The following is a 24782-nucleotide window of genomic DNA, read 5'->3' on the forward strand; positions in this document are numbered from 1 at the left end:
GGTTAACCTAAGTAATTCCATTTTGGGACATTTATTTTGTTTTTGCTAATGATTGCCTTTGAAATGCAAAACCTAAATCATCATTGTAAACCTCTCCCTTACTTTTTGTATGTTTACATATTTTTATAATTACTTTATTTAAGCACCATTGCTACAAAATTGTTCATGATTTAGTTTTTTGTCATAGAATGTACACCACCCTTCACCAGTGCACTTTTCCTGCCACCAGTGTCCCTGCATTTTACTTCTCTCTCTCTCTCTCTCTCTCTCTCTCATTCTCTCTCTCATTCCTTTTTGACACTGTGATTTGCAGTATTGTTAAGGATGGGGTACCATCCATATCCCCTTTCAGCACTCATTTCTTGTCAAAGTGATCAGTTCCAACTATCATTGTCATAGTCGACCCTTCTCTCACCAAATTTTTTGTCTAGTGATGGGAGGAGAAATTGACTGAACAGTAAGTGATCTTGAACATGAAGGTAATTGTTCTAGAATTAAATATGCTTATGATTTTAGAACCATTATAATTTTTGCTGAATATTATTTGATATGAAAAATATAGAAGTCTATTTGACAGATTTAGACTTATGAAGTTTCTTTTAAATATTTCAAAATTTAATTTTGCATGAAACTATGGAACACTCATAATGTATACATGTTAGTATTCTATGAAGAAATAGGTATATCAGTATTTAGAAAGCAGTATCAATAAACTGTATGAGCACTACATATATTTAAATCGTTGATATTCATAACCTGTAATTTTTAAGTGTTTGACTTAGTGTTAAAACACCACATTTTATGGTAGTTTTCAACAACTACAAACCAGATTTTTCTGTAGGCTTCACAAACCAGACAAATAAATGCCAGAGAAGTGTGTCAAAGGATAAATAATATTGAAAATATGTATTAGTTATATTACCTAATTATAGCCATAATCTGTTAATACAGCTATGGATTTCAAAAATATAATTGGATATATATTAATAGTATTGTGTCTTCCTACGTTGGTAAAATTATTAAAGTTCTTCACTTTCATAGAGTCCAGATTGCGCTGCCAGACGCTGAAACTCTCCTTCAGGGTTAAACGCTTGTTTTACATCCAAACCTTTCCCATTCAGTGCTAAGTATTTGCTGAAAGTTGGTCGAACTCGTAACTGCTTAGGAGCTGGAAGAGTCTGGTTTGCACGGACTGAAATAGATGAAATAAAAATGAATTTAGATTGGGCTGGAGAAATAGTACAACAGGAAGGGCATTTGCCTTGCATGTTCAATTTCTGGCATCCCCTATATTCCCCTGAGCACCACCAGGAGTGATTCCTGAATGCAGAGCCAGGAATAAAGCCCGAGCACTGCTGGGTGCAGTCCCCTCAACTCGGCCAAAAAAAGAAAAAAGAAAAAGAATTCACTGGCTGTAGAGAGAATACAGCAGGTAGGACTCTTGGTTTGCATGCAGCTGACCTTGCTTGGATCACTGCCATCTTATATGGTTCCATGAGCACTGCAGAGTGATTCCCGAACACAGAGTCAGGCATAAGCCCTAAGTATTTCTAAGTGTGGCCCAGATACCAAAAAGATAAAAAAAAAATGGACCAAGAAAACATACCCATTATTTTGAGTAGTTAGAATGGTGCTCACAAGCAGTGTTTAGGGATTCAGGAACTCAGAGCTGCTCTGGTTGGGCCTCCATCAATATGCCTGAAGACACTTGGGAGGCCAAGTGGTGCCAGGGATCAAACTCATGTGTCCAACCCATGTTCTATCTCCTTACCCCTGCAAACCCATTCTAATTTAACAACACAAAAAATATTTTTTCTGTTTATTTTTTGGGCCACACCAAGCAGTGCTGAAGGCTTACTTCTGACTCTCACTTAGATTCACTACTAGTAGGGATTGGGGGACCATAATGACTACAGGGAATAGAACCCCTAAGTCCCTGCATGCAAAGTTGACTGCGTACAAGACAAGCACCTTAGTTGCTATACCGTCTCTCTGACCCTGGAAAGAAAAGAATTAAATCTATTCTTCATGGGGAAATACCTCATATTCTATACTGTGTCTGGATTTTAGTTTCTTTTTAATGTTTATTTTTGGTTCATATCTGGCATTCCAGGTGCCAGGGATCTAGTCCCAGACTCCTGTATATGAAGGATATGCTCTTATTGGGACTTGTGTTTCTTTTCTTTTCTTTTTTTTTTTAATTTTATTTTGTGTGTGTGTGTGTGTGTGTGTGTGTGTGTGTGTGTGGTTGTATATTAAATCTTCCTGGGCCCTTTATAACACTTGGTTTGATAGTTTGACATACCTGTGACATCTAATCTTGTGTTACATGTAATCACTCCAGCTTCATTAACTGCAGACACAGTATACCAACCGGCATCTTTCTTGGTTACATCCTTTATCAACAGAGTAATTCTTCCAGTGTTATCTTGATATAAGCTGAAAATAAATAATTATTATTTTTTCTGTGCAAATGTATTTACTTTGCTTCTGACTTACAGACTTAGGCTACTAGGAATAAAAAGAAACATTTGAAAATTCTAAGACTGCAGCTAATCATGGACAATTGGTTATATATTATGTTATGTTATGTTGTTATGTTATGTTATGTTAAGTTGTGTTGTGTTATGTTATGTTATGTCATGTTATTTTATGTTATATTGTATTATATATAAAATTTCCTTCTTGACCTTGTTTATGCCATCTGTGTTCTGGAGCCATTTTTATTTATTATTAATAAAATGGTAAATCCTAACTTCATGTCTTAAGTCCTAATTTGTGGAATCTGTCTTACCTAGGTTTATTTTATTTGTTATATGTTAAGAACTAGACACATTGAGATTATAACTACATTTCAAAGTATAATTGTACTCATTCAATTAAACTATGTTAAGTCTAGAAATACATTTTTAGGGTGAAGCAAAATAAAATTTTTTTGGGGGGGTCACACCTTTTGATGCCCAGGGGTTACTCCTGGCTATGTGCTCAGAATTGTTCCTGGCTTGGGAGATCATATGAAACACCATATGGGATGCCGGGGGATCGAACCGTGGTCCGTCCTAGGCTAGCGCTTGCAAGGCAGGTGCCTTACCTCTAGCACCACCACTCTGGCCCCGATTTTTTATTAAAACTTATTTAGAAAGATTTAGAGAGAAGTATGTGTCCAAGAAAGAACACAGGCTTTTCTAAAGTGTAAATAAAGCAAGCAAAGAAACAAAGAGACAAACAAGCAAGATGGGTGTTGAAGGGAGAACTCGGGCTTGAAAAGCAAACCTAGAAATACTTACCTTATTCGATCAGTGTTGAAATGCACCATTTCATTATTTCTTTTCCAAAAAATCTTTGGTGGTGGTATAGCTGAAATTTGACATTCTAGCTTCACTGATTCTCCCTCAAAAACTTTCTTGCTCTGTGGTTTGAAGATAAACATTGGTGCTCTTCTGTGTTCCTTTGCTATATATAAGTAGAAAGGCAAGTATTTGAAATATCAAAAAATGTTAAGCCAAAAAAAGCATTTTAAAACTTATATGTTTGTATAAAAGTTTTAAAGGGCTGGGCAATGACTAAAAGGGACAGAACATATTCTTTGAAAGAGTCCCAGGTTTGATCTCTGGCAACAAAATTGTTGGGAGTGACTGCCAGTATCCCTTCCCCAACCCAAAGTTTTAGAACTCTAAAACAATAATAATACCCTGGATTATAATGATTTCCTTCAATGAATTGATTATAATCATATTTGTCATTTTTCCTATGGGAAGACTGCATGAATGATGGAAAGAATACCAGACAAAATTAGGTTCATGGGGCCGGAGAGCTAGCACAGCAGTAGGGAGCTTGCCTTACATGTGTGTGGCTGACCTGGGACAGACCCTGGTTGACTCCCGGCATCTCATATAGTCCCCCGAGCCTACCAGGAGCAATTTCTGAGTGCAGAGCCAGGAGTAAATCCTGATCACCACTGGGTGTGGCCCCAAAACAAAATAGAGTTCAGATCTTCTCTTTCCACGCTATTCAAGCCAAACTGAATAATTTGTTTAGCTTCTTGGCAGCACAATTTTATATATTGTGATAATAGAGTCTATTGTCCATAACACACAATGTTATTCAGTGGATCCACTGAGATCACAAAGAAGAACTTTTATATAAACCCTAAGATAATATACAAATATCAGTAATCATTTAAATTTTACTTATCTACAGATGTCTGAGGGGAAAATAAAACCTTTGGTTTTCTGAATGAGAAATGAGCAGATTGGATGATGTCTTCTAATGTCCCTTTGAGCTCTATTTCAGGAGCTTTGGGCCCAAAAATGATTTGATAAAGTGTAATCACTCAAATTAAAAACATTTCTAGGTCACTAGTGTTCCTCTTAGACTTGTAGTATTTTATTATAAAGAATAATCTTAGGAGGACTGGAGGGATAGAACAATAGGTAATAGGTTCTTGCCTTGCATGCGGCTGACCCAGTTCAATCCTGGAACCCCAGAGGGTCCCCTTAAGCCAGTGTGCAGAGCCAGGAGTAAGCCTAAAGCATCTCTGGGTGTGGCCCAAACAAAACAAAATAATCTTAAAGATTTTTCACTGATATGAGTAGAATTAAACTAAAATAATATTGTTTCAGGGACTGAGATATAGTACAGTGGGCAGCCTTGCACATGGCTGGCCCAGGTTCAATCTTTGCTTGGCATCCCCTGGGGTCCCCTGAACACCACTAGGAATTATCCTTGGTCAGAAACAGGATTAAATCCTGAGTTTAGCCTAAAAACAAAAAAAAAAAAAAGAAAGAAAATTGTTTATTTAAAAAATTATCAGAAATTACAGCAAAATATCTGTTATGTAGCATATTATTACATACTGTACATTTTCAAAATTTTTTCTGGACCATACCCAGTTATGTTCTGGTACTATTCCCAACTATGTGTTCTGTGATTACTCCCTGCAGTGCCTGGGAACCACATAGTGCTCGGTATTGAACTGAATCTCCTGCATGTAATGTGTGGGCTTAATCCATTGAGTTATCTATCTGACCAAAGAACTTCTTTGGTTTTGTTTTTGGTTTGGGGCCACACCCAGTACTGTCAAAGGGCTGTTCCTAGCTCTGCTCAGGAATGATTCTGGGTGAGACTCAGAGAACATCAAGTGTTGCCTGGGGACTACGAAGTTGACTACATATCTTTCCTCCATCCACCCACCCCCCACACTCAGAAATTGCTCCTGCCAGGCTCAGGGACCATGTGGGATGCTTGGGATCGAATCTGGGTCAGTTGCATGCAAGGTAAACACCCTATCAACTGTGAAATTGGTCTTGCCCCATATCTTAACTTCTTTTTCTTTTCTTCTTCTTTTTTGGGGGTGGGGCACCTGGTGGTGCTCAGGTGGTGCTCCTGGCTCTGTGTTTAGAAATCACTTCTGTAGGCTTGGGGGACGCCAGGTATCAAACCCAGGTTGGCTACGTGTAAGGCAAATGCCCTACCTGCTGTGCTACCGTTCCAGCCCCCATAGCTTACTTTAACTTCTTGACTGCATGTCTTCACTCCTGCACTATTTCTCTGATCCTACCCAAGAACTATTTTTGGTTTTTGAACCCCATCTGATGGTGCTCAGGGGCACTTCTGGTTAAGTGCTTAGGAATTGCTTTTGGGAGTAGTTGATGGATCAGATGGTGCTGGGAATCCAGCCGTGCTAAGTATGCACAGTAGCCTGTTGAGCTCTCTCTTCCACCTATCAACTTTCTCCCCACTCCTCCGGGCCTTTTTTGGGGGTCTGTTTTTGGGTCACACCCAGCGGCACTCAGGGGTTACTCCTGGCTCTGCACTCAGAAATCGCTCCTGGCAGGTACGGGATTCGAACCACCATCTGTCCTGGGTTGGCTGTGTGCTGCAAGGCAAATGCCCTACCACTGTGCTATCTCTCCGGCCTCTCCTCGCCTTTATTATTCCCTATCCAGTAGTACTCAGATACCACTTCTGAACCTGAACATGGGGCTTAGCGACCATGAGGTGACCATACTGTACTGAAGATTGAATTGGTATCCTGTATGTACTCTATTTAGTCCTTTGAGCCATCGCCCCTGAATTTTGCCAAACTTTGAGATAAGACCTTTCCCAAATCTGTTTTCTAAAGCAAGGAGGTAATTAGAGAGTATTTCCAAGTAAGGAGACTCTAGTCTAATGCTACAATTTGACATATACTATTCCATTTTAAATTATGCATGATTGTGATAATTCTGTGAAAATAAGTAACATTGATTATTTTAGAATGTAGATGGGAGAAATGATTAGACTAATACATTTCTCTTTAAGCCCTGTTATTTAGAAATACTTATACCACTATGGTTTCAGATAAAAATTACACTGCATTTTGTAGACATCATAGATGTTAGCTTTAAATATGAAGTCTGTTGGGCAAAGTCTGTTTGTCATTTATCTGTTGCTGTGAAAGTTGCTCTGGGTGGTGATTAGGGCCCAGGCCACTCCTGGAGGTATTACAGCTGGGGGTATGTGATTCCTTGGAACATATACCACAGATGAGCCACATCCTTGACCTTGAGCTTTTTGTTTTTAACATTTTTCTTTTTAAGTATTTCTGGATTTTAAAGAATTTTCAACAGTTTTTTTTGAGGACCTACCTAGGACATCCAGCTGTAGAGTAAAATTGGCTTCTCCCGCTCTATTCTTAGCAACACATGCATAAGTTCCTGCATCTGAAACTCTGACCACTTCAAAGATGAGTGAATGGAAACCCTTCTCAGACACAATCATTTTGTGAAATTCATCTGTGTGAACTGGTCTTCCATTTAGATACCATGACACATCAGGGACAGGCAGTCCACTCACCTAGGAACAAAACAAAGATGGCATAATTTTACATTATTGCATAAATGGTTTTATGTCCATTTTTCATTTATGATTTTTTTCGTTTTGGTTTTTGGGCCACAACCGGCAGTGCTCAGGGATTACTCCTGGCTCTGTGCTCAGAAATCACTCCTGGCAGGCTCAGTGGACCATATTGGATGCTGGGAATAGAACTCAGGTCCATCCTAGGTTTTCCACTTGCAGGGCTAAACACCCTACTGCTGTACTATCTCTTCGGCCCCTCATTTATAATTTTTTTTAAAACAATTTTAACAAGTAACTGATGAGTTTGTGATGGAAAATACAGAGAAAAGCTTAAAGAGATATTTTACGGCCCAGTAAATAGCTTTTTAAAACTAAATATTAGAAATTAAAACCTTTGATACTATTTCAGACTATTTCAGACTACTTGTAGCTCTTTTATATGCAACTTTAGGCTCCTATGATTAAAAGAAATTGAGCAATTAAAAAAATTGGGGATCCTCTCTTGGTGGTGCTCAGGGCCTACTTCTGGCTCTGTGCTCAGGAATAATACTGGCTATGCTCTGGGGACCATTTTTTCCTTCTAGAATTGAACAGAGTCTGCATATGCAAAAGAATTACCTTATCCTTGAAAAAAAATCTCTCTGCCATGAAAAGTTGTTTGAATCTGAAGAACTCATCGAGATCAAGAGAAAATATACTGGCTTGAAACTTATATTTTTATTCTCCCCAACAGTGATCAGAGACTTGGGGCTCTACAGGTTATATGTGGCTAATATGGCTTGAACCTAGCAGTATTTGGGGGTCACTAAGACTACCCCCGCAAGTTATGCTCAGGGGACCATAGAGTGCTGGTAATGGGACCTGGGGCCTCTGCATAATAGGCACTATACTCCAGCCCTTGGAAATATCTCCCTAGCTCTGTCTTGTATTTTTTCCCTTTTTTTGGACTCTACCCAGTTGTTCTTAGGTGCTACTCCTAGCCCTGTGCTCAGAAGTGACAGTGGCAGTACTAGAAAATGCTGAGATTTGAGCAAGGCATTCGCATTAAACCCTATACAATCTTTCTGGTCACTGTCTTGGATTTCTTGATGGAAAACTAAGGTAGCAATCTACTTTAGAAATTCTTTTGTTATGATGGTTTCACATAAATACAATACTAAATGATAGGCAGTGTTGTGAATACATTCTGCCTGTTTATTCAATTTTTCCTCTTAATAACTTCATGAGGTAGGAACATTTGTTATTTCCTATTTCATAGATGAGACATAAGTAGAGACATTAAGTGACTTATTTAAAATTTTACAGCTGGGAAGCAGCAGAGCCTGGATTCATATCCAGGAAATACTGACTCTAGTTTTATTTATTATTTATTTTTATTAATTAATTAATTTATTTTTTATTTTTGGGCCATACCCAGTGACACTCAGGGGTTACTCCTGGCTATGCACTCAGAAATCACTCCTGGCTTGGGGGACCATAGGGTAGGCCAGGGGATTGAATCATGATCTGTTCTAGGTCAATTGCATGCAAGGCAAATGCCCTACTGCTCCAGCCCCTAGTTTTATTTTTTTAATTAATTTATTTTGGGGGGGACCTCACATGGTGGCACTCAGGCATTACTCTGGGCTTTGGACTCAGAAATTGCTCCTGGTAGTCTCTGAGGACCATATGGGATGTCAGGTGTTGAACCTGGGTCACAGCTGTGTGCAAGGTAAATGCCCTACACATTGTGCTATATCACTCCAGCCTGATTTTATGTTTTTTTTTTAAATCTATTCATCTTTCTGCTTCTTAAAGCATGAGGAGCATAGGAAGTATTTCTCAAACTTCTTTTTTTTTTGAAAACTAGAGGAAAAGAGCATTGTAATTTATTTTATTTTATTTTCTGGCCCCAACAGGCAGCACTCAGGTTACTCCTGGTTTGGTGCTCAGAAATTGCTCCTGGCAGGCTTTGGGGACCATATGGGATGCTGGGGATCAAACCCAGGTTGGCCACATGCAAGGCAAACACCCTATCTGTTGTGCTATCACTCTGGCCCTGAAAATAGCATTTTTTTCAAAACTTAATATCCTATTTTTGGGGAGGTTTACACCCAGCAGCGCTCAGGGGTTACTCCTGGCTCTATGCTCAGAAATCGTCCCTGGCAGGCTCGGGGGACCATATGGAATGCCAGATTTGAACTACCATCCTTCTGTATGCAAGGCAAACGCCTTACCTCCATGCTATCTCTCTAGCCCCTTAATATCCCATTGTTAATTTTCCTTTGTTATTCTGAAAACTCTTACTTTGAAGTCCATTCTGCAGAATCTTCCTTCTTCAACTGACATGTTCTCTGGCACTTGAGTGAAACGAGGAGGGTAAAATTTCTCCTGGATTGCATCCTGATCATTCACGTCTCCCCTCGAAGGTGATCGACTTCTAAAAAATATATTCATAATCACTATCCAGAAAAGTTATTAATGCTCTTTCTTTCACATAAGTAATTTCAACTATCATATTCGAAACCTTGGGGTTTATTTGACCTGATTCATAATAACAATGGTGAGGTCTTTGGGGTTTATTTAATGTAGTATATTTGACTGCTTTTAGAAATGGCATCACAGGCTTGGCGAAATAGTATAGTAGGTAGGGTACATGCCTTTTGAAGTGGCCGACCCAGATTCTATTCCATAGGCACCCCCCATACCCCAACACACCAGGAGTAATTCCTGAGTGCTGAGCACCACCACCAAGTGTGATTCCAAAATCAAAAGAAAGGAAGGAAGGAAGGAAGGAAGGAAGGAAGGAAGGAAGGAAGGAAGGAAGGAAGGAAGGAAGGAAGGAAGGAGGAAGGGAAGGAAGGAAGGAGGGAAGGAGGGAAGGAAGGAAGGAGGGAAGGAGGGAAGGAAGGAGGGAAGGAGGGAGGGAGGGAAGGAAGGAATTTAGAAGTACTTGGTAACTAGACATCTTTGTTTCCTTTTTTGTATAGTATCATGAACTGAAGAAATGGCTATTAGAAAAACAGAGTAGTACTTCATGGACATTTCTTCTTACCAAGTACAAAGACTGTATAGTTTAGATTACCATGAGAAAGTGGTTCATGAAAACGTTGTCCAGGCTTATTAGACCAAAATATTTAAAAAGTTTTCATTGAGACTGAATCTTTGATCATCATATTGGACCTTACAAAATTCACATGGATTTTTATAAAAGATATGTATAAAACTTGAGAGCTTTTATAAATAGTTCATGTTTAGGTTGCATCATTTTAGGTACTAAACTACATTTATTCTTAAAGATAAAATTTATTTTTTTTACCTTACTTGTGACATAGGAACTTGCAGTCGCGCATGCTCAGCATTGTGCTGCTTGAAATAAAAACAAAGTAGGAATATTAAGTTGCAGTTGTTGGCATTAATGGTATTAAATAAAGAAGAAGTGAGGAGTTGTAGTTGATTGTATTTTGGCTATATTTTTAGAGTTGTTAGATATTCTTTTTTTTGTTTTGTTTTGTTTTTTGTTTTTGGGCCACACCCGGCGGTGCTCAGGGGTTACTCCTGGCTGTCTGCTCAGAAGTAGTTCCTGGCAGGCACGGGGGACCATATGGGACACCGGGATTTGAACCAACCACCTCTGGTCCTGGATCGGCTGCTTGCAAGGCAAACACCGCTGTGCTATCTCTCCGGGCCCTGTTAGATATTCTTTAAAAGGTTAAATTTAGTGAGTATACTAGGGGCCAGAGATACAGTGCAGTAGGTAGCTTGCTTACAAGTGGCTGACCTGGCACTACACATGATCCTCAGATTGCATATGCTAGGAGTGATCTCTGAGCCCAGAGCCAGGAGCACTGGGTGCTGCCTGGTGTGGCCCATAGCCAAAAATTATATATAGTGTACTGAGCTAATAGTCTAGCAGGAAATCCCTAGAATTAAGTGGACCATGCAAGAAGTATGATTTACAAAAATTAGACTTTGTTTTAATGGTGGTTAGTTTTTCAGATCATCACTTTACCAAAAAGTACGGTGTGTACCCAAGTGTCATTGAAATGGGGGCACAGTACAGGTTGTTCCTTAGTAAAACAGGAATAGACATGAAGTCACTTGTTTTGGCAGTAAATGCATGGGATTATGCCTACTTCTTAAAAGTGGCACCAACAGCAGTAAACACAAGTTAGACTGGAAAATACTTCTCTTTTTAGCTCCTGGCATTCAATCCTAATGAACATTGTAGAAGATATGTGTATCTCTCTAAAAGGTATTAAAACAACATTAATTACTTCCTGCTTAATAGAAATATGTTTAACTTAAGAAGTACCTTTTAGGATTCATACTGAGTACCAGAAAATTCTTCCTATTATAGCATGAAACCAGGAACTGATGAAACTATTTAGTTTATTAGAAAATAACTATTGGGAAATATTTAGTGCCTGTTTTGTGTAGCTCGCTCTAACTGGCACAATGGGAGGTAGAAGTGAAAATACGGTTTCTACCCACATAGATGAAAAACATTAGATTAGTAGCACAGAATATTTCATTAGAAACTATTTTGATGAATATATGAATAGATTCTGCCATTTTAAAATAGTTCTTACAATTCTGTAATATACTCAGCTCATTGAACTATCTCTCAGGCCTCTTATTTAAAAGTTTTTTTAAGAATCAGAGAAACATCATTGTTTTTCAATATATGAGTACTTTGAGTATTTTTGTTTGCTTTTTTTTTATTTGGTCACACCCAGCAACGCTCAGGGGTTACTCCTGGCTCTATGCTCAGCAATCGCTCCTGACAGGCTCGGGGGACCATATGGGATGCCGGGATTCAAACCACCGTCTTTCTGCATGCAAGGCAAATGCCCTACCTCCATGCTATCTCTTCGGCCCCCTATTTGTTTGTTTTTTGTTTTTCAGTTACACCTGGTGGTGTTCAGGGCCTACTCCTGACTTTGCACTCAGTGATCGATTCTGGCAAGGCTTGGGGGACCTAGTGTGGTGCTGGGGATCGAACCTGGGATGACCTATGCAAGGCAAGCTATACTATCTCTCCAGCCCCTACTTTTAATTTAGATTAATAAAGAATGACTTGTGTCTTATTCTCACTCTAACTGATACCAAGTTAAGAGAACCTACCAACCCAGTCATGCTCGGACTCTATAATTATTTGAACTAGGACAAATGAACTTGCCAAAGTCCTTTTTAGCCATTTAAAGTGCTTTAAATTTAAAGTGGTTTAATCACTGTTGTTCATTTGTAAGAGTCTGCTCTCTATTAGTAAAGTTCCTTGTATTTTTGTTTGTTTGTTTGTTTGGTTTTTGGGCCACACCTGGTGACGCTCAGGGGTTACTCCTGGCTATGTGCTCAGAAATCACTCCTGGCTTGGGGGACCATATGAGACACCCAGGGATCGAACTGCTGTTCGTCCTAGGCTAGCATGCACAAGGCAGATGCCTTATGGCTGCACCACTGCTCCAGCCCTGACCTCCTTGTATTTAACAGGGGGAGGGCAAGGAAGCTTGGTGGTGTCACAATTCTATTTCTGGTTAGGTAGAACTAGGAGTGATCTCAGCTAAGATGACCTCATCAGGAGCCCATATATAGGTGTCGAGGATTCAACAGTGGGCCACAGTTTAATGCAAGCACCTTTACTCCTGTACTATTTCTACATCCCCCAGAAACAAAAATCTTGGTTTGGCTTGTACATGGAGCTTAAAAATTTTGAATGCCCAGTTGTATCTCTCTGTCTCTCAACTTCTTGTGGACTTCTTCTTTTTTTTTTTTTTTTTTTTGTTTTTGGTTTTTGGGCTACAACCGGCAGTGCTCAGGGATTACTCCTGGCTGTCTGCTCAGAAATAGCTCCTGGCAGGCACGGGGGACCATATGGGACACCGGGATTCGAACCAACCACCTCTGGTCCTGGATCGGCTGCTTGCAAGGCAAACGTCACTGTGCTATCTCTCGGGGCCCCTTCTTGTGGACTTTTGAGGGAAGGAATGGGAGGTCATTACTGAAGAAGAAAAAAAAAAAGAGGATTAAAGATTCAAGCTTTCTCTCCCAACTTTACATTTCCCTTTAAATTAGATTTACTTTAAGGAGCTGGAAGTGACAGGAAAGCAGGCAGGATGTTTTCCTGGCACACAGCAAACCTGGCATCCCATGTGGTCCCCTGAACACCACCAGGATTAATTCTTGAATGCAAAGCAGGAGTAATTCCTGGGCATAGCTTGGTGTGGCTCCCAAACAAAAACCATTCTTTTTTAAAATCATATTGATCATGTGGGCTGGTATGATGGTGTAATGGTAGTGCCCTTGCCTTTCACATGGGGCCACTTGGAAAGATCCCTGCTCATCTGTGAGCACTGCCAAGAGTAAGTTCTAAGTATAGAGTCAGGAGTAATCTGTGAGCATGCCTGGAGATGCCCCAAAACAACACAAAGCAAAATCATTTTTGTTAGATACAGCCTGTGGTATATTCACAATGTGTGTCTTTGCTCGCTGGAGTTTCTTCTTGTAAAGGATGCTTTTGTTTATCTTAGAGTCTATTAAATATGTCTCCACTCCTCTCCTCTCCTCTCCTCTCCCCTCCCCTCCCCTCCCCTCCCCTCCCCTCCCCTCCCCTCCCCTCCCCTCCCCTCCTCTCCCCTCTCCTCTCCTCTCTCCTCTCCTCTCCCCTCTCCTCTCCTCTCCTCTCCTCTCCTCTCCTCTCCTCTCCTCTCCTCTCCTCTCCTCTCCTCTCCTCTCCTCTCCTCTTCTTCGCCTCTCCTCTTCCTCTCCTCTCCTCTCCTCTCCTCTCCTCTCCTCTCCTCTCCTCTCCTCTCCTCTCCTCTCCTCTCCTCTTCTTCGCCTCTCCTCTTCTTCTCCTCTCCTCTTCTTCTCTTCTCTCCTCTCCTTCTCTTCTCTTCTTTCTCCACATCTGGTGCTACTCAAGGCTTACTCATGCTTCTGTGTTTAGAGTTCACTCCTGCCAACGTTCACAGGACTATATACTGTGCTTTGTACTGGGGCCAGCTGTATACACAGCAAGTTTCCCTAAACTCCTGTATTATCTTTCCACTTCAAAAGCAGTTTTGTTTGGTTGTTTTTTTTTCTTTTTTAATGCCCCCTTCTACCTCCTTCCATATCCCCTGCCTGCCTTAAAACAGGTATTTTTACTTCTCTCACTCATTAACATTGTCATGGTAGTTCTTAGTGTGGTGATTTCTCTAACTGCATTCACCACTCTTTGTGGTGAGCTTCATATTGTGAGCCAGTGCTTCTGGCCTCATTTCTATTGTCTCTGGGCATTATTACAATAATGTCTTTTTAAATTTTTTTTTCTTTTTTTCCCCCATTTCTTCCAGAATCATGTTTTGCAGCATAGTTTCACAAAGTAGTTTCTGATTACCCTTTGGGTTTCTATACTATCTGTAGTGATCTTCCCCCTTTTTCTTTTCTTTTTTTCTTTTTCTTTTTCTTTTCTTTTTTTCTTTCTTTGTTTTTGGGTCACACCTGGCAGGCTCAGGGGTTACTCCTGGCTATCTGCTCAGTAATAGCCCTTGGCAGGCACCGGGGACCATATGGGATGCCGGGATTCAAACCAACCACCTTAGGTCCTGGGTCAGCTGCTTGCAAAGCAAACACCGCTGTGCTTTCTCTTCGGCCCCTACCTCCTTTTCATTTCTAATCTGATTTATTAAGTTTCTCTCTCTTTCTTTTTTTGTGAGTTTTGCTAGTGGTTTATCAATCTTGTTTATTTCTTCAAAGAACCAACTTTTGCTTTCATTGATCTTTTGAATCATTTCCTGGGTTTCCACTTCATTAATTTCTGCTCTAAGCTTTATTATTTTCTTCTGCCTACTTATTTTGGTTTAATTTTGTTGATCATTTTTCTAATTTGATAAGCTGTGTCATTAAGCTATTTATATAGGCCCCTTCTTCCTTCCTGATGTGTGCTTGCAACTTTGATTTTGAGTCTATGTTTGTTCTGACTATTCAGATATATTTCTTGTATGCAGCAGAATGTTGGATTCAGCTTTTTGATCCATTTTGCCTTTCTGTGTCTCTTAGCTGGTGCATGTAGCCCATTGATGTTGAGAGAGATAATTGTCATGGAATTTAGAGCCATCTTTGTGCAGAAGCTTGGCATGTCTTTAGGTTTGTCCTGTCTTAAAGTAGACCTTTCAGTTTATCTTTTAAGGTGGCTTTGAGTCTATAAAGTTTCTGAGCTGCTGTTTATCTATGAAGCTTTGTATACTTTCTTCAAACCCAAAAATGAGTCTGGCTGGGTGCAGTATTCTAGGTGAAACATTCATTTTGTTGAGTTTTATCATTATATCCCACCATTGTCTTCTAGCCTTGAGTGTTTCTTGTGACAGGTCTGCTGTAAATCTTAAGGATGCTCTTTTGTATGTAATTTCCCTTGTAGATCTTTCTGCTTTCAGTATTCTATCCCTATATGTGGGATTTGTCACTGTGACTAGGATATGTCTTGGGTGCTTTTCTTTTGGTCTCTTTTAGCTAGTATTCTTCGGGCATGCAGGTTTTAGTTGCATGCAGTCTTTAGCTCTGGGAATTTCTCTGTAATGATATCCTTGACTGTTGATTCTTCCTTGGGATTTTGATCTTGGGTATCTGGGACTCCAATGATTTTTATGTTGTTTCTGTTGAGTTTATCAAAGACTTCCATTTTCATCTGTTCACATTCTTTGAGGATTTTTTCCATTGTCTGATCATTTACTTTAAGGCTCTTTTTCAATCTCTTCTGTTGTATGGAGTTGTTCTGCATCTCATCTTCCAGATTGCTGATTCTGTCCTTAGCTACTGTTACTCTGTTGAAGAGGCTTTCATCTACTGAGTTTTTTAGTCCTGTTATTTCAGTTTGGAGTTTTCTGATTTCTGTCTTTGTAGTCTGTTCAGCTCGAACTATGCTTTCTTTGAGTTCTCTGAACATCTCCCATATTTCTACTCTAAACTCCTTATCTGAGGGGCTAACTAGGTGGTTGGTACGTTTCGGGTCATCATTATCTATGCATGCTGTTGTCCTGTGCTGTTTCCCCATTGCCACACTTGCAGTATGGTTTTTACTATGTGTTGTGGTGGGTACATGGGCTAGAAGATGCACAACACCATGGAGTGAAGCTGAGCAGCTACTCCTCTGGTTTCACCTTTATTAGGCAGAGACAGCCTACCCTGTGCTCGGCTCTGAAGAGATTAAGTTTGCTGTTGTTGGGGCCTGGAGAGATAGCACAGCGGCGTTTGCCTTGCAAGCAGCTGATCCAGGACCAAAGGTGGTTGGTTCGAATCCTGGTGTCCCATATGGTCCCCTGCGCCTGCCAGGAGCTATTTCTGAGCTATTTCTGAGCCAGGAGTAACCCCTGAGCACCACCGGGTATGGCCCAAAAAAACAAAACAAAACAAAACAAAAAGTTTGCTGTTGTCTTCTTGGCTGCCTTATGCAAGAAAGCATAAAAACCCTGGTTGTTTGATTTTTGGACTACACCTGGTGGTGCTCAAGACCTACTCCTGGCTCCTGTTTATTCCTGGCAGGCTCAGGGGACCATATGAGATACCAGGGATCAAACCTGGTTTAGCCTTAGGAAAGCATCCCACATGCTATCCTATCACTCTGTTCATTATGATCTCTCTTTAATAACTAATGGAGCATCGAAATGATGGATTTTTGTTTCAGATGCTACTTATAAATAGTTAGACAAGCAGACATCTAAGAATAACACAAAACTTCATTTAGGTAAAGATCATTCTAATTTACCTGTGGAGAATCTTGTGTCTCATTGTCATTTTGAGCTTGGAAAACAGCAGCTGCAGTCTGTGGTCCTAGCAATCTGCGAGCCATCTTTTCCTCATATGTTAATCTCTTTAAGGAAACAAAGCATTAAAGATTAAAAAAAAATTAAGACATAATAAAAGTCATTTGTACAGTTATTCCTTAAAACTAAAAAAAATGCCAAAGAAGAACTGTTTAAATATTGAAATATAAGTAATACTGTGCTTTAAAATAGCTTTTTCTTCAACCAGGGAAAATTTCAGAGTAGAAAGTTACTTCTCTTGTCTGTGATACTAACTTATGTTTTCTATTTTGCTCCTAGGAAGGCAGGTATAATAACTATAAATAAGACCCTACCAAGTAAAGGAAAATTCTTTTATTTTTATTTTGCATATTCCAGTTAATTTGGTCTATGAATAAAGTACTGATTGTCTTCACTACTTTTTTAATATATTTTTGGGGGCACACCCAGTGATGCTCAGGGGACTATAGAGATTCCAAGGATTGATCTGAGTCAGGTGTGTGCAAAACAAGCACCAAACTGGCTGTACTATTTTTCTGGTCCAGTGTTTACTTTCTGGTAAACACTGAATATTTGATATACTAATTTCTGGTTGAAAACAGTACAACTAGTATGTTAAATGTATTTGGATTAAAGTCTTATAATACTGTTTCAAGGATGAGCAGCAAACACAATGTGCATAATGAGTTACATAATGACAATATTACTATTTATCAATAACTTGTTCTGGAGCATGTCAAGTTTATTTATTCATTAGTTACTTGCCAAATGATCTACTGCAACTGTACTATTGCTCCAGCCTCAAGGAATTAACTCTTTTTAGATAATTCTATTCCTTACTGATTTTATAGGCATAGCTTTATGAAACAAAAAGAACTTTCTTATGGGGAGTAGATTATATTGTTTAATTGGTTTGTATGCAAAATAATCTCTCACTTGGTTTCCATTATGAAGAAGGCTGTCCTTGCATTTTAGCTTTCTCTCAAGATCTTGAATCAGAGCTTCTTTTGATCCTTGTATTTCATGGTTAGGAGTCCTTGGTGTAGACTTAGCATTTGCACTTTGTGATGGTGTAGTATTTACAGATTGTCGAACTGAAGGTTGTTGATAGCTTTAAAAAGAAAAAAAAAACAGATTTTAGGTAACTGTATAGCAAAACTGTAAAGCTAACACTATTAAAAACTGTGACCTGGGGCTGGGTAGGTGGCGCTGGAGGTAAGGTGTCTGCCTTGAAAGCGCTAGCCAAGGAAGGACCGAGGTTCGATCCCCCGGCATCCCATATGGTCCCCCAAGCCAGGGGCGATTTCTGAGCACATAGCCAGGAGTAACCTCTGAGCGTCAAACGGGTGTGGCCCAAAAACCAAAAAAAAAAAAAAACAAACAAACAAAAAAAAAAAAACAAAAAAAACTGTGACCTATGCTATAATGAAGTTAAAAAATTAAAATGTTTTAAATTAAACTTGTATGTATCTAAAATAGAATTAATCTTGTGGATACTAGGTTGAATGTCACTCAATTTTGCTAAAAACATGCCAACTTCCTAAAAACATAGTTTCTATGTTGTAAGATGGTTATCAGCTTTTTTTTGTCTTGGCAAATGAAAACAAGTTCATATTTAGATTAGACTTAAAAGGGGATGACCTCAGAGATTTTCTCCAAAGAAGTTAGTATAAGTCTACTTAGTGGCAGTTTGTAAGCCCTTCCAAATCTTAAAATTGAATTTCTCACATTTGATTTATAACTGACTGATTTGGGCTTGAGTGTGATGATATTTAGTACCTTTTGAGCATCCTGTTATCCCATGCAGATAGTTTGAAATTGGTGGTGATGAGAGTAATTGATTTATATTACAAAATAATGTTCCTCCTACAGAGATGGTCTTTAAAATTTATGAGCACAGCCATAGATATTTAGTGAATATTCTATTGATTTGAATAGAATCTGCAGGCTACATGGTTTCTGACTTTCCTTTTAATTGAAATTTCTATTCATTTTAAATTCTCAAAAATCCAAGTTTGTAGTTATATAAAAAAAGAAATAACTTCTGTAGTAAGTTTCTTCAACATTGCTTAGTAGCTTTTAGAGACAGAATGGGGGTGATTAGAGAAAAAATAATAAATTGAAAAATGTTTGGGCAAAGGAAAGCAATTTAGATAGCAGTTTAGAATTTGGTGTCCTCCCTCCCTCCCTCCCTTCCTCCCTCCCTTCATTCCTTCCTTAATTCCTTCCTTCCTCCCTTCTTTCCTTCTTTCCTCCCTCCTCCCTCCTTCCCTTCCTTTTGTTTTCTTTTTCTTCTTTTCCTTTATTATAGAGAAATGTTTATTTTACACATTCATTTACTTACTGAAAGTGGTTAAAGTTGGTAAGGTATTGGATCTGAACAGTAGTATAAGGGGCAAAAGGAAAATACATTTGGATAACAGTTTAGGAATTTAGTGATCTTCCTTTCTTCTTTCCTTCCTTCCTTTGTTTTTCTTTGTTTTTCTTTTCTTTTCTTTTTCTTTTTCTTTTTCTTTTTTTTTTTTTTTTTTTTAGGAAAATGTTTATTTCACATCCATTTACTTACTGGAAGTGGTCAAACTTGGAACAACAGTGGGGCCTGAGTGATAGTACAGTGGATGGGATGCTTACCTTGTACACAGTTAATCTGGATTCTATCCCTGGCATCTCATAAGGTCCCTGAGCACTGCTAGGAGTGATTATGGAGTGTAGACCCAGGAGTAACCCCTGAGCATTGCTTGGTATTGCTACTCCCTAAGTTCCCCACCCCAGGTAGGGAGGCAGTATTCATTAAAAAAAAAAGTAGGTGTGAGTTTTTACCCATAAGATTCATAGTGGTTTTACGTCAAAGGAACAAAATGGGTTTAACATTTTATTAGGAGAATTCAGCATTAACATACCTTAGGAACAAATAAATCTGCTTTAGCAAATTGCAACTATGCTAATCAAATTTTAATATTTAATGAGTTACAATAAAAATAATGAATGCTTCACAAATTTGCATGTCATCCTTATTTCAAGTTATGATCTTAAATTTTCTTTTAAGAATTCTTGCCTTGGGGCTGGAGAGATAGCGTGAGGCATTTGCCTTCCATGGCTTTCATGGTTCGAATCCTGGCATCCCATAAGGTCCCCTGAGCCTGCCAGGAGCAATTTCTGAGCATAGAGCCAGGAGTAACCCCTGAGTGCTGCTGGGTATGACCCCAAAACCAAAAAATAAATAAATAAATAAAATCCTTGCCTTCCCAGAGCTTTCTATTAATTCAGATATAAGGGAAGGATTTGGGAAGTACTGTATTTTTTTTTTTTTTGGTTATTCGGGCCACACCCATTTGATGCTCATGGGTTACTCCTGGCTAAGCTCTCAGAAATTGCCCCTGGCTTGGGGGGACCATTTGGGATGTCAGGGGATCAAACTGCGGTCCTTCCTTGGCTAGCGCTTGCAAAGCAGACACCTTACCTCTAGTGCCACCTCTCCGGCCCCTGAATTTTTAGATATATTATGTCAATCGTACTTTTTTAAAAATAATATCTTTTTTAAGCATCTTGATTACAGCCATGATTATAGTTCAATTTTAGTCATATGAAGAATATCCCCCTTCACCAGTACAACATTCCCATCACCCAATCTCCCCCCCCCCATATTCAAGACAGGCATTCTACTTCTCTCACTCATTGACATTGTCACCATAGTTGTCAGTGTAGATATTTCTCAGCACTCTTTGTGGTGAGCTTCATATCATGAGCCAGTTCTTCTAGCTCTCATCTTTATTGTCTCTGGGATCAACCATACTTTTCACTAATTTATACTTTTACTAATTTATAGGGTGGGCCCTATGGATGTTAGCTAATGTGGGAAAACTAGACACAACTCTCAATGACTGTTTTACCATTGTTATCTTAAATATACCCAGTTAAGGTCTTGGTCTTTTCTTTCACATGTTTCTGTTGCTATATTCACAAGGATAAATAAAATAACTTGTAAGGCTTGAGATATAGTACAGGGGTTAAGATGCTTGCCTTCATCTAACTGATCCCAGTTTAACTGCCCTACCACCCAGCATTGCATATAGCTCCCTAAGCACCACCAGGAGTGCTCTATGAGTACAGAACCAAAAAGAAAAAATCCTTGAGCATTGGTGATTATGGTCCCCAAAACATACACACACACACACACACACACACACAATTATTCTTGGTGGTGTTCAGAGACCATATCGGGTGCCTGGGCTTGAACCCAGGTTAGCTGTGTACAATACAAATGCTCTACTTGCTGTATTATTGCTCTGGTCCCATATGTTTTGAGTTTTGGATCATAGGAGTCAGTGTTCGGGACTTACTCATGGCATTCAGGGATCACTCATGGTACTTGGGAGACCATATGTAGTGCTTGGGATTAAACCTAAATCAGCTATATATGAAAGGCAAAAGTGCCTTACTGCCTTACCTATTTTACTCATTGCACTTTTTGGCCTCAAGGAAATTTTAAAGTTAAATTTAAATCTAGAAATTGGAGATACTATCTGTTGATAGTTGTGTGTTTGTATGCCTTTTGGGGGGATGGTTTGGGCCATACTGGGAAGTGCTCAGGCATTACTCCTAGCTCTGCACTCAAGAATCACTCCTTGCGGCCGGAGAGATAGCATGGAGGTGAGGCGTTTGCCTCGCATGCAGGACAGAGGTTCGGATCCGGCATCTCATATGGTCCCCCAAGTCTGCCAGGAGCAATTTCTGAGCATAGAGTCAGGAGTAACCCCTGGGCACTTCCAGGTGTGACCCGAAAACCAAAAAAAAAAAAAAAAATCACTCCTTGAGGGGCTAGAGCGGTGGTGCAAGTGGTAGAGTGTTTGTCTTGAACATGCTAACCTAGCATGTACCACGGTTCAATCACCTGGTGTCACATATGCTCCCCCAAGCCAGGAGCGATTTCTGAGTGAATAGCCAGGAGTAACCCTGAGCACCACCGAGTGTGGCCCAAAAAGCAAAAATAAATAAATAAATAAATAAATAAAATAAAAATAAAATACTCCTTGAGGGGCTCTTTGTAACATTTGTAATATTACCCTCTTTATAACATTTTTGTCTTTTATGGTTTAGTATTACAAACATTTGTTAAAAATTGTTTTATGGGGGGTGGAAACTTGGCAGTGCTCAGAGCTTATTCCTAGCTCTATATGCAGGGATCACTCCTGGCAGGTTTAGGGGAACATATTGGGCCCCAAAATTGAACCTAGGTTGGACACATGCAAAGCAAATGCTTACCCACTGTACTTTTACTTTGATCCCACATACATCTGTTTTTAACTGTCACAATATAATGTAATATATTTGAGAATCCAAGAGATTCAAGAATCAAACCTGGGTATTACTGATATGTATATAATATCAGTAACTTTACTCATTTACCAATTTAGATGACTGAAGTACTAAGGCTTGGTTTCTACACATATTATAAACTATCATTATACTTAGACACTGACGATTAGTTTTTAAAAATTATTTATCATCTAAACCCTTAGTTTTGTTACAGCTAAGAAAACTGAATTAATAAGAAAGTTAATGCTTAAGCTTTAATGAAAAGATAATCCAGCCTTCAAACTTCTCTAGATCAAAATTCAAAAGATTATTTTAGTAGATGGAGAAATATTAAGTCCATCCTAACAATGAGGGAGTCGTACACACATGTTCAAAAGGCCAGAGCTTTCCACCCTGTGCAGTTGGACATGATTGGGTATCAAGTGGCTATGGGAAGATTAAAAGAGTTATCTCTGGTGGCTGAAAATGGAACAGCTAAAGCTGGAACTTTGATCTCTTCTTGGGCACTTCTTATGCTTCAATTTATTATCCTTTCCATTTTTGCCTTTCTTCCTGTCTTAGTTCTCTCTACAGAGCTAGGTACATAATTGAGGTTAAGAAATATTTATTTGATAGCTTTTTTTTTGGAGAGGAACTTGAAACAGAATTGTAAGACAGCATTATAGTCAGAAAAATTATTTTAGATTTAAAAATATGGGCAATTCAGAAAGAACAAAATTTACAGAATAAGGTCTGGAGCGGTGGCACAAGCAATAAGGTGTCTGCCTTGCGTGCTAGCCTAGGACGGACTGCGGTTCGATCTCCGGCATCCCAGTGGCGATTTCTGAACATATAGCCAGGAGTAACTCACTGGGTGTGGCCAAACAAAACAAAACAAAAAAAAATTTACAGGGTAAAATGTAATAAAAATTCACATTGTGTGATAATTGGTATGTGGAAATTGGGAGGACTCTCAGTTCTTGAAAGTATTATTGAAGAATATTTCTTCAAATCTATGACAGTACCATATTTGTAGGTTAAAAAAATTGTCTGTTGGGGGCCGGGCGGTGGCGCTGGAGGTAAGGTGCCTGCCTTACCTGCGCTAGCCTAGGAGACGGACCGCGGTTCGATCCCCCGGCGTCCCATATGGTCCCCCAAGCCAGGAGCGACTTCTGAGCGCATAGCCAGGAGTAACCCCTGAGCATTACCGGGTGTGGCCCAAAAACCAAAAAAAAAAAAAAAAAAAAATTGTCTGTTAGCTATTTCAAATGGTTCAGCTTAGTGTGCATCCTCACAAATGTTTTTATCTTTACTTTCTTTTTTTTTAAGCTTCTCTTAAAAATCTGAGTTATAATTGACATATAATTTTAATACACATTTTGGGTTTGCCACATAACAATTTGATTTTTTGCGTACATCAAGAAATGATCACTACATATGACTATATCTGTCACCTAAAGTAGTTTTAAAATGGTTTTTCTTCTACTAAAGTATATAATTTTATTAATAACCAGTTCATATGTATTAAACATATGACAAAACATGGTCATGGTTTTTTTTTTTTATTGTAAAAAGTACTGAAAAGGTTTCCTTGGAAGTTGATTTACTGTACTTAAGTATTTCAGAGTTGTCACCAACATTAAGACTCCCTAGAAAGATTAGCCCCTTGAAAAAATTTGCACGGAAAATTTGCAAGAATATCAGCAAATCTGTTGATAAGCCTGCAGCAAAGTATATTCCATCAGGCAGTTTTCCAGATGATTTAAGTCTCTGATATTCTAGCCAGCCAAGGAACAGGAAAACTGATAGGCCTAAGTTTGCATAAGCACAAAGTATTTAGTTCATGTTTTAAATAAGCACAACTATGCCCTTCTTCATATCAGGTTCTCTTAGGACAGTTTTAGTTCTGTGGAAATAGTTCATGCTTGCACAAGGCTGCAGGCATTCTTTGTATTTAGATTAGCCCCTCTAATGTGAACAAATAATGAATTTTAGGCACCCAAGAAAATCTTATGGCTTTGTCTAGTCAAGTCTTTCTTATAATAGCAAGGAAGTTTCATATCCTGAAGTGTCTAGATCCCAAATTTTTCTTTTTAGCTAATTGGATATTTGGAATCAGAGAGGAAACTAGGAAGAAAAGACCAAGACTTAGAAGACACTTTACAAAACTGGTAGAATAATTCACTGTTCTTGAGTATATTAGAACTTGTATTTTTGGGTTCAGCTTTACATGGGCACTGGAGGTGACCTCTTCTTATTTTATTTTATTTTATTATTTTTGGGTCAGATTTGTAATTCATTGTGCTCTGGGAGAATTGTGGAATGCCCCTTTAAAGATATAATGCTTTTCCTAGTTATGGAAAAACAAACTATGTACTACCTCCTCCCCAATATTCCCCTTCCATTCCTACTTTAATTAGAAAAATTATTTAGGGCCAGGGAGATGGCTCATGAGCTGTACAGCATGCTTTCAGTGTCCTAGGTTTGATCCCTGCCCCCCCCCCAAAAAAAAACCACCCAAACCCTCACTTACTTGGAATCCACGGTGGATGGAATTTTACTGCTACTGTAATCAGGCTGTGATGGCAATATGGAGCTGAGGAAGCTGGCTGGGGATTGAGTATAAGGAGCTGTCACCCTTTGGCCAGGGTTGGAGCCTGTATGCTGCTGAGGAGAAGCAGGGAAAGCAGAGGAGGACATAGTGATGTGAGAGCTCATTGTTGAGGAGGCAGAAAATTTTTGCTCTGTGCACTGGCTTGGCTGGATGATAATTGAAGACTGTTTGGTCTGGCTGGAGAAGCTGGAGATTTCAGGTCCAGGAGGTTGCATTCTGGAGCCACATGGGTTCTGGGACTGGATGAAGTGTTTTGGACGTTCGTAGTTAAACAT

General features: G+C 39.2%; 1 protein-coding gene across 1 annotated transcript; it reads right to left on the reverse strand.

Moving 5' to 3' along the window:
- Positions 1-1019: 1019 nt before the first annotated feature.
- On the reverse strand, positions 1020-24782 carry MYOT (myotilin). Its single transcript, XM_049786016.1, has 9 exons — positions 24427-24782; positions 17535-17709; positions 16562-16666; positions 10139-10185; positions 9127-9259; positions 6630-6837; positions 3288-3453; positions 2306-2439; positions 1020-1192 (listed from the first exon to the last, which is right to left on the reverse strand). The coding sequence occupies exons 1-9, from the start codon at positions 24780-24782 to the stop codon at positions 1020-1022; spliced, it is 1497 nt and encodes a 498-aa protein (XP_049641973.1).

Source organism: Suncus etruscus, chromosome 14 (assembly GCF_024139225.1).
Source record: "Suncus etruscus isolate mSunEtr1 chromosome 14, mSunEtr1.pri.cur, whole genome shotgun sequence".
Classification (NCBI taxonomy): domain Eukaryota; kingdom Metazoa; phylum Chordata; class Mammalia; order Eulipotyphla; family Soricidae; genus Suncus; species Suncus etruscus.